We start from the raw sequence: 11,669 nt of genomic DNA, 5'->3' as shown, positions 1-11,669 counted from the left end.
TCACCCAAGATCAAATGCCTAGCCCCATGAGTCCTCTTGCTTCATATTGAGAAAGAAAGATCATTACTTTATTGCATTAGCTTATTAGTTCTTAGTTCATACGATCTTTAAAACCGGATTTTACTTAGCTTAAACATGAACTTGCATTCCCTTTGCTTTAGAATCACATAGGATTGGTTCGACAATCTTTTATACTACAACATTTGATTAGGAGCCTTGAAAACTCCTAACATCAGAACATGACAATCCTCAACCAATCTTAACAGAAATAACAAATTCAAAAAATGACTTGAAACAAACAAAAATATTAATGAAAGTTGGCTTCTCTGTTTTCCACAATGTGTTGCTAACTTTCTCAGTCCAGAGTTCTCTGATCATTCCCCAGCGCTTGTCACTCTTGACACTTTTCCTACTTTGGCTGGTTCAAGACCTTTTAAGTTTTTCAACTATCTCACGGGCCACATGGACTTCTTGGCAACGGTCACCGAGGGTTGGGAGATCACTCATCATAATTGCTGGTCTTTATCATTGCTGATTAAAAAACAGAAAGTGCTTAGAAAACATCTTAAGCAGCTCAACAGAAGTAATTACTCCCAGATCCAAAAAAGAGTTGGCGAAGCTACTCAAGCTCATTTGGACCTTCAAAAAGAAGCTTTATCTCGGCCTTCTGAAGCTTCTTTCCTTGCGGAGAAGCTAAGCCACGATAATTTGTTGCATTTAAAGAAAAATGAGGAAGCTTATTTTCAGCAGAAATCAAGAATCCAGTGGCTTCTGCTGGGTGATCAAAACACGGGTTTCTTCCACAAAATGGCAATCTCTAGGAACTTATTCAATGCGATTCACTCATTGACTGACCTTAATGGTTTCTCTGTCACTGCACCAGCTGAAATGGGTCTTCTAGCAGTTTATCATTTCAAGAGTATACTTGGTCCAGTCTTAACTCTTGCGGTTCCGTATTTGTTTTCCTCTGTGCTAGCAGCTTCACCCTTTAGCTGCTCCTCTGCGCAAGTTGAGCTCCTCGCTTCCATACCTACAGATAATGAGATTATGAGAACTCTATTCAAACTAAACCCAAACAAGAGTCCTGGTCCTGATGGCCTAACATCTAGATTCTATAGCTGCTCTTGGACAATCTTGAGACAAGAAGTAACTACAGCAATCAAAAGATTTTTCTTAACGTCAAACATGACTTCAGGAATGAATTCAACCATCCTGACTCTTATCCCTAAATTTCCAGGCGCCACAATCATCAAGGATTACAGACCTATCTCTTGTTGTAATACTATCTACAAGGTTATCTCTAAGCTCTTGGTTGCAAAAATCAAACCGCTTCTCCCATCTATTATTCTACCAAATCAGTCAGCTTTTATAAAGGGACATCTCCTGCAAGAGAATGTTCTATTAGCTTCAGAAATTGTGAGTGGTGATCACAGAAATAAAGGACTTAAACGCCTTACCTTACAGGTTGATATAGCAAAGGCATTTGATTCTTTGAGCTGGGACTTTGTGACTGCTTGCCTCTCTGCTCTTGACCTTCACCCTCTCTTCATTGCTTGGGTCAAGGAATGCTACTCCACTCCTGCTTATTCTATTGGCATTAATGGCTCCCTTCATGGATATTTTCGCGGCACGAGGGGTATTCGCCAGGGGGATCCCCTAAGCCCATATTTATTTGGATTAGCAATGAATGTGTTATCTCATAAACTCAATACAGCAGCTGAGTCAGGCCTTATAGGGTATCATCCTCGGTGCAAAGACTCAAAGCTGACGCACCTTTGCTTTGCGGACCACCTGCTAATCTTCTCGGATGGTTCTCCTGCTTCTCTCCAGGGAATCATAGCGGTTCTCTCCGATTTTCAAAGCTTATCAGGCCTAGCTATTAGCCCTCAGAAGTCCTATTTTTTTCCCTGCAGGTCTTTCTCCGACTGAAATCGCAGACCTGGTTGCCATCTCTGGAATTCCTCAAGGTTTCCTGCCAATGCGATATCTTGGACTCCCTCTTTCCACAAAGAAGCTGTCACTCCTAAACTGCGAACCTCTGCTCCAGAAAATCAAATCAAAGATCAGTTTATGGACAACAAAATATCTGTCACTAGTAGGGAGACTTCAACTTCTAAGCTCTGTCATATCAGGAATTATAAATTTTTGGTGTGCAGCTTTCATTCTACCAAAAGCTTGTATAAACCAAATCAATAGCATGTGCTCGGCTTACCTATGGAAGGGCTCTCTCGATGGTAGACATGTTGCACGAGTAGCGTGGGAAACGGTTACATCCCCAAAGGCTGAGGGGGGGTTTGGGTCTGAAGAATATCCGTATATGGAATAAATCTTGTATGTTCAAGCTCTTGTGGATGTTATTTTTCAAAAATGACTCAGTTTGGGTTGCTTGGATTCAAGACAATGTTATCAAAGACAGTTGCTTGTGGGAAATGAAGGAGAAGCAAACTCACACTTGGCTTTTCAAAAAGCTACTTCGTTTGAGAGCGGAAGCAACTCAATGGATTCGCATTACTCCTGGAAATGGCTGCTCTATCAGCTTCTGGCATTCCCCCTGGTCGCCTTTTGGTCCCTTATTACAGCGCTTCGGTTCTCATGGACCTCGCCACTCTGGTATACCCCTCTCCTCATCCTTATCAACTCTTTGGAATGGAAGTTCTGGGATTATATCCCCAGCTCGTTCACTGTTGATGGAGCAAGTCCACATACATCTCTCAACTATCACCTTATCGGACTCCCCTGATTTTCCAATCTGGAATTCTGCTGGAATAGGAGCCAACAATAACAACAAGTTCGTTATTAGCAAAATCTATGACTCAATCAGGGATTCTCGTCCGAAGGTCTTTTGGAATAAAGCAGTGTGGTTCTCTAAAGGAATCCCTAAGCATAAGACACTGACCTGGCTGTTTTTGCTCAATCGATGCCCTACTCGTGACCGTTTACTCTCTTGGGGTCTCCAAACGGATCCCTCCTGCCTCTTATGTAACAACCACCCTGAATCTCGCAACCACATTTTTTTCGATTGTAGCTTCACAAGAAGCATCTGGAGGCCATTGTCGAGAAAGATTGGACTCACATCTCCCTCAGACTCTTGGGATGACACAGCCCGAGCAGTTACCAACTTCACGGGTACCGTGCACCACATTTTCTTAACTCGGATCGCTTGGCAGTTGGTTATCTATGAAACGTGGCGCGAACGAAACCATCTTCACCGTGGCTCCTTTAAAGGCTCTGAAAGACTCTTCTCTCTAATCGAAAGGACTATCACCAATAGGATTTCCTCTTTCAGGCAGGATAATCCAGAATACTCGAGCATCTGCATGCAATTGTGGCTCTCTATGTCTTAGCTATCCGAGCTTCTAGATTGCTTCATCTTCCTCATCGGATTCATATTACGGACACATCCAGAAAACAACGATCTGACTTTTGAGTTCTTTTAATTTCATGGGCCACTACTTTGGGCTATTGAATGTCACAATTGATGGGCCTCTGGTCAGCTACATTTCCTCATCTTAGGCTCTCCCGTAGACCTTTTCTCTCACTCTTGTCAGTAATGGGTCCTGATCCATTATGATAAGCACTAGTTTGTTGTTTTTTGGTTAAATGTAACACCTTGCCACATTTAAATATTAATGCACCAAAGTTTAAGCAAAAAAAAAAAAACAAACAAAAAGATACCCAAATTTAGGAACTTACTTGTAGAGAATCGTGAAGATGAGAATCATGAAGAGGAGAATCGTGAAGAGAAGACGGCATTTTTGAGATGAGATTTTGAATCGTGTAGTGTGATTGTTATTCGTCGTCGCCGGATGCTTTTTCCAGAGAGACGTCGTGACTAGTGAGAGAGAAGACCTTTTTTCGTCGTCGTCGTGAGAGTGGCCGTCTTGAGTGTCACTCGATCTCGTCGCCGTCGTCGCGTTGCCGTTCGAAGCTTTCTCAAGAGAGAAAGAGATAGGAAACGAGGTTATAATTGTGAGAAGATTATTTTTGTCTTTTGCCTATTAATGATTTAGGTATTTCTGAAAATGACATCCTTGTAAGTGTATATATGAATAGTGGTACCAAACAAAATGTAAAAGTAAAATTCCCCCTAAAATAATATAGTCCCATAATAAACTTATTTAGTTTTTACTGTAATAAACCTAAACTTGTCATAATTACCAAAATTATCCATGAATATTCTCAAAATTTAAGGTTGATACGTCATCCTTTTGGGCTTTAAAGCCCACTTAGCGTTCATGTATGACCCACGAATAGACAGACACACTCGAAAACCTTCTCGTACGGTGTTCATGTATGATTCTGTTTCAGTTGCAATCTCCTCTCGTCTTCAGAATCCCCAAATCCTCGTCTCTCTTCTCTTCCAATGGCGTCAGTTTCATCAACCTCTTCCCTATCTCTCGTCTCCTCGAGATCGGCATGCACCGATCCTTCTCTCCCTCTCTTCCCCTCGACGACGCGTGTATCGTTCCCAACGATGAAACCTTCGACGCGTGGCAATGAAATGGGCAAGAGAACGGAGAGAATCGTCAGATGCGTCAACGGGAACGTCTCTGACGCTTCCTCCGCAACTCCAAATTCGAAGTAGTGTGAATATTCATTACATAATTAAAACTTTTTATTACAAGTCTTTTGTAACATGATGATAATGTGTTGTGTTGTTTTGGAAACAGGGTGAGGAAGCACACGATTTCAGTGTTCGTTGGAGATGAAAGCGGGATGATTAATAGGATTGCAGGAGTCTTTGCGAGGAGAGGATACAATATCCAGAGTCTTGCTGTTGGTTTGAACAGAGACAAGGCTCTGTTCACCATTGTTGTCTCTGGTACTGAGAGGGTGCTTCAGCAGGTCATCGAGCAGCTCCAGAAGCTCGTTAATGTTCTCAAGGTTGTATTTTTTCCTTCTAAATCGCCTGATTTGCTTGTCACTGCTTTAGGAGTTAGGACTATGTAAAGTTTCGATTTTTGCATGCATCTCCAAATACTTTAACTGACTTTGAATTGGTAATTAGGTTGAAGATATCTCGAGTGAGCCGCAAGTGGAGCGAGAGCTGATGCTTGTGAAAGTGAATGCGCATCCGGAATCCAGGGCAGAGGTAGTCTTCTTTGCCTACGGGAGATGTTAGAGTTTACTGTCTACTTGCTGGTTGATTTTGGTTCTGTATAAAGGTGGATTTTTTTATTTTCTATGAATTTACAGATCATGTGGCTAGTTAACACATTCAGAGCAAGAGTTGTGGATATTTCGGAACATGCATTGACTATTGAGGTACATCTTCTTATGATTTGTGCTTTGTTTCACTCTATAATAGTCTATGGGTTTTGGACTTCTGTTTTCATCCTCTTACTAATCATTGGAAGACAAATCTTTTTTCTTCTAGTGTATCATTTGATCTATCCTGCTTTTTTTTTTTTTGAACTTGTGATAATCCACATGCAGGCTTTTGTTTCCGAACAGAGATTCAATTTATTTTTTGTGTATTTTGGTTTGTTAGAAACTTATGGTGTGTCTCCTTTAATATATTTGACAGTCTACTAACTAATATTACGTGAAAGTTCTTGAACAGGTTGCTGCATTTGAAGCATACTATGACACTAATCTGAATTCTGAATTGTATTGTCTGTTCTGATTTCTGTGGGAGTGATTATTGTTGTTTATGATAGTTAGAGAAACAAGACCATACACATATTGTTGTTTTTACCTTGGTTATGAGGACGTGGGATATTCTGTAATTTACATACTTTAGTTCTTTAGTGTTCATTTCTTAAGCTATCTTGCAGGTAACTGGAGATCCTGGGAAGATGATTGCTGTAGAAAGAAATTTGAGAAAGTTTCAGATCAGAGAGATTGTCAGGACAGGAAAGGTAGTGGATTTGTGGAGTAACTAGATTGTAATTATATGGCATTTGCATATCATATTATCATCCAGTGTGTGCTTTCTAATGGATGTATTTAATAATTACATCTTTCAGTGGACATTGGTCATAAAGACAGATCTTGTGTACTTTCACTTTATATAAGAAATATGGAATGATGATTTTATATAACAGATAGCACTGAGAAGGGAAAAGATGGGTGCTACTGCTCCATTTTGGAGATTTTCAGCAGCGTCCTATCCAGATCTCAAGGAGCAAGCACCTGTTAATGTTCTTCGAGGTAGCAAAAAAGGAGATGTGCTCCCTCCAAATGAAAAACCAGCAGGGGTGCGTGATTCTCTCCTACTTAGATTGCTTAATTTGAGCTTGAAGCTCCTCACTTTTCTTTCAGATTTGGCATTATGTCATTTTATGGAGTTTAACGGAACTATAGAGGGTGGTTATTTTCTTTTTCTTTGTGGTGGCTGCGTACGATTGTTTGGAACTGCAATTGGGAATTGCATATCTTTGATGGTCTGCAGATCTAAGTATGCTTTGTATACAACTGAAAAAAAAGAACAAACTAATGTGCTTCTCTCAAAAGGAGAAAATTCTTTAGGCATGCAAGTCAAATGCTTTTTTGTTTGCAACCGTAACTAAATTAAATCTCCTCACAAGAAACTTCCAGTCTTAAAAGTTATCTCTGCTTTGAAGTGTAGGGAGATGTTTATCCCGTTGAGCCAACTTCTGACCTGATGGTACATCATGTTCTTGACGCTCACTGGGGACTTCTCACGGACGAAGATGTAAGTGAGTTTGTTGCTAGATTTATATTGATTCTATAGACACTGCCATAGGTATGACACATCCATGTTGCTAAATAAATATATGCAACATAAATGGTAGCGGGTTCAGAATGTGGTTTGCATTCAGTAGTGGCCCAGACCGGAAGCGGAGGAAGCTCAAGCTTCCGGCCTTCACTTTTTAAAGAAATATTCCGGCCAATTATTTACAAAGATTCTTAGCTAGTCTAGTGGCAAACATAGTTATTTTGGAACGCAAGGTGACGAGTTTGATTTACAGTAGTGCTATTTCTTCATACATATACATTTTGATATATATATCATTTACAAACAAATTATGAATGGGTCTTATTTTTTTTACTTGCTTCCGGTCTATATATTTTCAAGGCCGGCACTGTTTGCATTACGAGACCTCGCTTATTTGTCCCATTCAGGTTGTCTAGAACTCTTGAGTTTGAACAATCCTTAATGTTCATATCGTATGAATGAATCATTTCCTATGTTTTTAGGTAGACACGGTTAGGTGTGACCAATTTAGTTACATAAATCCATGGAGTGTGGAAGATTGTTTCTGTTTACTTACGCAGATGGCAGTGTTACTAGGTTTATTTTGTTTTTCTTTTATAATAATTCTTCTTTTCTGATCTTTCAGACGAGTGGACTACGGTCACATACTCTATCTTTGCTGGTAAACGATGTTCCAGGAGTACTTAATCTTGTAACTGGTGTTTTCGCTCGAAGGGGATACAATATTCAGGCATAGTCCTTACCTCTCTCCCACACATTCTCTTGAAATTTACTGACACTGACGTATCTTCTTTTTGGTTTAGAGCTTAGCTGTAGGACATGCTGAAACAGAGGGAATTTCACGCATTACAACAGTTGTTCCTGCAACAGATGAATCAGTCAGCAAATTGGTGCAGCAACTTTATAAACTCGTAGATGTGCATGAGGTAGGATCTCAAAAACCTCTTTTTATATATATTTTACATTTTGAATGCTATTGATGGCTCTATCATTCGCTCTTTTTTCTTGTCGATATTTCTCTAGACTATATAGATCATACACAGATTATCTTGTGAACTCTTTCTGGACTTTTCTACATCTTTTCCCGGTCTTATGTGTTTATTGAGTCTAAAATTGTACAAGCTTGATGAACAGAATCCTGAGCATGATGTACAATAACTATCCAAAGCATTTATTAAATTTTGTGGGGATTTTACTGCAGGTCCGTGATCTTACTCATTTGCCATTTGCTGAGAGAGAACTGATGCTGATTAAGATTGCTGTGAATGCTGCTGCAAGAAGAGATGTCCTGGACATTGCTAGTGTTTTCAGGGCAAAAACTGTTGACGTATCCGATCATACAATTACTTTGCAGGTAAAATAAAGTTCTCTTAAAACTGGATTTCTCTTTGACCTGTAGTTTCAGATCAGATGAGAGATAACACCAATGGATATCTTAAAAGTTTCACATCTTTTCTCTATGTCTTTTTAAACTTGTTTGACAAAATATATGAAGCAGGCTTGGAATTTCCATCTTAATCCCTTTCTTCCTTAGATTTTTGGGATTTGTTGCTGACATTTGTTTGTGGTGGATACAGCTTACTGGTGATCTTGACAAGATGGTGGCACTGCAAAGGTTGTTGGAGCCTTACGGTATATGCGAGGTTAGTTTTGCAATCTATTTCTCTCTTAGTCAATGTCATAACTTGTAAGTCTCAGCGTTAACTAGATCCATCAATGTTGTTATCCTTCGCATGGTCTCTGAACCACAAATCCAAATGAAAATTGGCAGGAGTTCATAGTAGTCCTAGATAAAATCCTGAGATGTAAGTAGAAGGCTGACTCAGTTGTTCGGATAAAGTTGAAACATTTAACAGTTTGTAGTCTTAGAAACAGAGGAGTGAAATCTAAGTCTTGTAAAATCGAGAACCGAAGCTGGACCATGTTCGGTTGTGTTCTACCTCATCTGGTTGTGCTTAGAACAAGAATCAGTTTAACAGTCATTGCTACGTTAATTGCCTCGTGTTGATATCTCTCTCTCTCATGTACAATGAATCACAGGTAGCAAGAACCGGGCGTGTGGCATTGGCTCGTGAATCTGGAGTGGACTCTAATTATCTTCGTGGATACTCCTTCCCTTTATCAAGTTAATAATCCAATCGCAGAGTAGGATACAAAGCTGTATCCATGGAACAGCAAAAAAGACTTCTGAATATAAAAGTTTCACTAGTTTTATGAGACAACCCAAAGATCAAGCCAGAGAGACTGTAGATATGTTTGGGGCTTTGTTTATTTTATAATTAAGTAGATTTTGGATTTTAGTGACTTTCATTTTCAGCTCCTCTATTTTGAGAAATACGTGTCAGTCTTCGCTCTCCCAATAGGGGTATGTGATTCATCTATAAAAGACTAAAGATCTAGAGCACAAATGGACTGACTTTGTTAAAATGTAGAGTCAAAGTCAAACTAAGTAGGCGGTGACTGAACCGGACATGTACCTAAAAATGTTTGTATCTGAAAGTTTACGTGCATGTTCCACTAACGGATAACTGGCTAGTGGTCAACATTTTGTCAGCCATTATTCCACCTAAGTTAGTCGAACATGCACCTCATTAGAGTATAACTTCTTATTAATATGGTGAACCAGCACCAAATTTTAGCAGAAAAAAAAAAAAATGGTGAACCAAACAAACTAATTATGTTGTAGTTGTTTGTAAGTATAGGTTGTCAAGATTACTCTCAAATCATGTATCAATAATAGCATATATGCTAATAACATTCTCTGCAGCTCTCCTACGCATATCAGCAATTCAAAAGTATATATTCCCCTCTTAATTTTTTGTCCAAAAGGTTTTCGTATTATCTATCCCCTTTTAGAATTATTATCCCCTCTTAATTCTAAAAAGGACAAATCTCCAAAATAACACATTTCTAAGTTTATGTCACAAAAATAGCCGTCAAAAACTAAAATGACAAAAATAACATTTTATCTTTTAAAAAATTTAATTTTTTTTTATTTTTCAAAATTTGAAATCTTATCCCAAAACCCCACTCCCCAACTCTAAATCCTAAAACCTAAACTCTAAACCCTAAATCCTAAATCCTAAACCCCCTAAATCCTAAACCCTAAACCCTAAACCCTATATCCTAAACTCCATCCTTTAACTCTAAACCCTAAACCCTAAACCCAAAACCTCACCCCTAAACTCTAAACCCTAAACCCTAAACTCCACCCCTTGATTCTAAACCTTAATGTCTAAATTAATTTACCATTGGAGTATAAGTGTATATTTATCTATCTCTTTTGATAAAACATCAAGTGCTATTTTGATCATTTTAATTCTTATAGGCTATATTCGTGACAAAAACTTTTTTAATGCTATCCTAGTCATTTTCTCTTCTAAAAATTAAAAAAAAGAGTTTGTTATCTATTCGTATGACTACTGTTTTTGATTATAGAAACTTAATACAAATTCTTTTACCAAAAACTTTTACACAAACTCAATATCAAATAAATTTGGATTTGCTCTATTTTTCTGGGGGAAAAATGTCGCCTACTGCACCTGGACGGGGACAACAATATCCTCAAATTTACTGGTTTTCGAAATCGTGACAAAAGAAGTTCAATCATTTTAACCTCTAGAAAGTCCATACAACTCATACCCTTTTACGCAACATTAGAGCAAAAACTCCATTTTTATTTTTTTCTCTGAAATAAAAGTGGGTTGGGAATGCCCTAAATACATGTTCCAATATCTAACAAATTTTTCGAGATTTATTGGGGAAAGCTTTGAATCATTGTATTACATGTGATAGCAAACCTTTATATTTGGAAAAATGGAGGAAGAAGTGTTTTTTTTGTTTTTTAATATGCATATGTGAAAGAAAAAGTTTTGTTATTGGAATTATAAAAGCACAATGATTAACGAGCTGACCACGTGCTTTTTATGGCTTGCTCGTTTATTTAGGGGATGATTGATTGATCATCTTATATCAATACTTTCTCGACCGAACAAAATAAATCATTATTTTCCTGGTCTTCTATGAAACATAAATTATTGAATTTATATTATTGAAAATAATATACTCATTATTGTAAACGGTAATATCGTTAGTTTACAGTGAAATGAGATTAATTATCTTTAATAATGAGGTAAAGAGTATAGTAACATACAACTAGCTGCTTTCTTGAAAAAATAAAACTTCAACAGCTATGAAAAAAAATCCAGTAAAATTAATTTTTAACATCTTTTAATAAAAGAAGTAAAATTTGGCTAGAAATGCAAAAAGAAATGCAAAAAGAGTTTTAAAACCTTTTTTTTTAAAAAAAATCAATTTTTCTTTTAGCCGTCCTTATAAAACTAAGAGAAATCGTTATTTAACTAACAAAGCGATGCATTAAAAAAAAAATATAACAAAGCGATAAACAAAAAGGCTAGCTTACTATAAGTGACAATAACTTGTCTTTTTAACAAACCATTCAAGAATAGTAATTAGAGATCCCTAGTAATGACAAGTTGTATTGTCTTTAAATTTTACCTTCTTTAGACTTTAAACTCGAATTAGGTGACAAGGCACCATCATGAATAGAAGAGTCAATAATCTTTAGTCACTAGTGACCTCCAGTCCTCCACCAACAAATGTTTGGCTTAAAGTCCAACCAATTCTTTTATAACCTAATAATCATACACACTTTTATACTATTTTATATGTGAAATAAATTGAATGATATTAGAATCGAACAATCTAATACTTACAAATATTTGTTCTTATTAAAAAAAAAATATTAGAAAAATCTTAAAAGTTTAGTTACGATTTGGATCTCTGTTTATTACACATTTCAGTATTTTACAGACTTTAAACTTGGTATCTTCCGACACACAAAAATGATAAAAACATAAACGTTTTATTATCTCTTGAGTGAGGTGAAATTGAAGCGTGTTAAAAGAAGGCACTAATAAAAGAGTTGTGGTGTCTGCTAAAAAAGAATTTTGGATGATGCTGATGT

General features: G+C 37.4%; 2 protein-coding genes across 2 annotated transcripts; both read left to right on the top strand.

The window, feature by feature from the left end:
• The first annotated feature begins 2,429 nt into the window (after positions 1–2,429).
• LOC106338101 lies at positions 2,430–3,344 on the top strand. Its single transcript, XM_013777155.1, has one exon. The coding sequence runs from the start codon at positions 2,430–2,432 to the stop codon at positions 3,342–3,344; it is 915 nt and encodes a 304-aa protein (XP_013632609.1).
• A 952-nt stretch (positions 3,345–4,296) lies between these two features.
• LOC106336970 (acetolactate synthase small subunit 2, chloroplastic-like) lies at positions 4,297–9,148 on the top strand. Its single transcript, XM_013775971.1, has 12 exons — positions 4,297–4,581; positions 4,671–4,884; positions 5,009–5,092; positions 5,197–5,265; positions 5,778–5,861; positions 6,048–6,200; positions 6,572–6,658; positions 7,308–7,412; positions 7,486–7,608; positions 7,884–8,036; positions 8,260–8,325; positions 8,723–9,148. Exons 1-12 carry the CDS (start codon positions 4,364–4,366, stop codon positions 8,810–8,812), a joined length of 1,446 nt encoding a protein of 481 aa, XP_013631425.1. The 5' UTR covers positions 4,297–4,363; the 3' UTR covers positions 8,813–9,148.
• Positions 9,149–11,669: the final 2,521 nt, after the last annotated feature.

Source organism: Brassica oleracea, chromosome C4 (assembly GCF_000695525.1).
Source record: "Brassica oleracea var. oleracea cultivar TO1000 chromosome C4, BOL, whole genome shotgun sequence".
In the NCBI taxonomy this organism is placed as follows: domain Eukaryota; kingdom Viridiplantae; phylum Streptophyta; class Magnoliopsida; order Brassicales; family Brassicaceae; genus Brassica; species Brassica oleracea.
The sequence above is the reverse complement of the archived record's forward strand: the minus strand, read 5'-3'. Positions and strand labels throughout refer to the sequence as shown.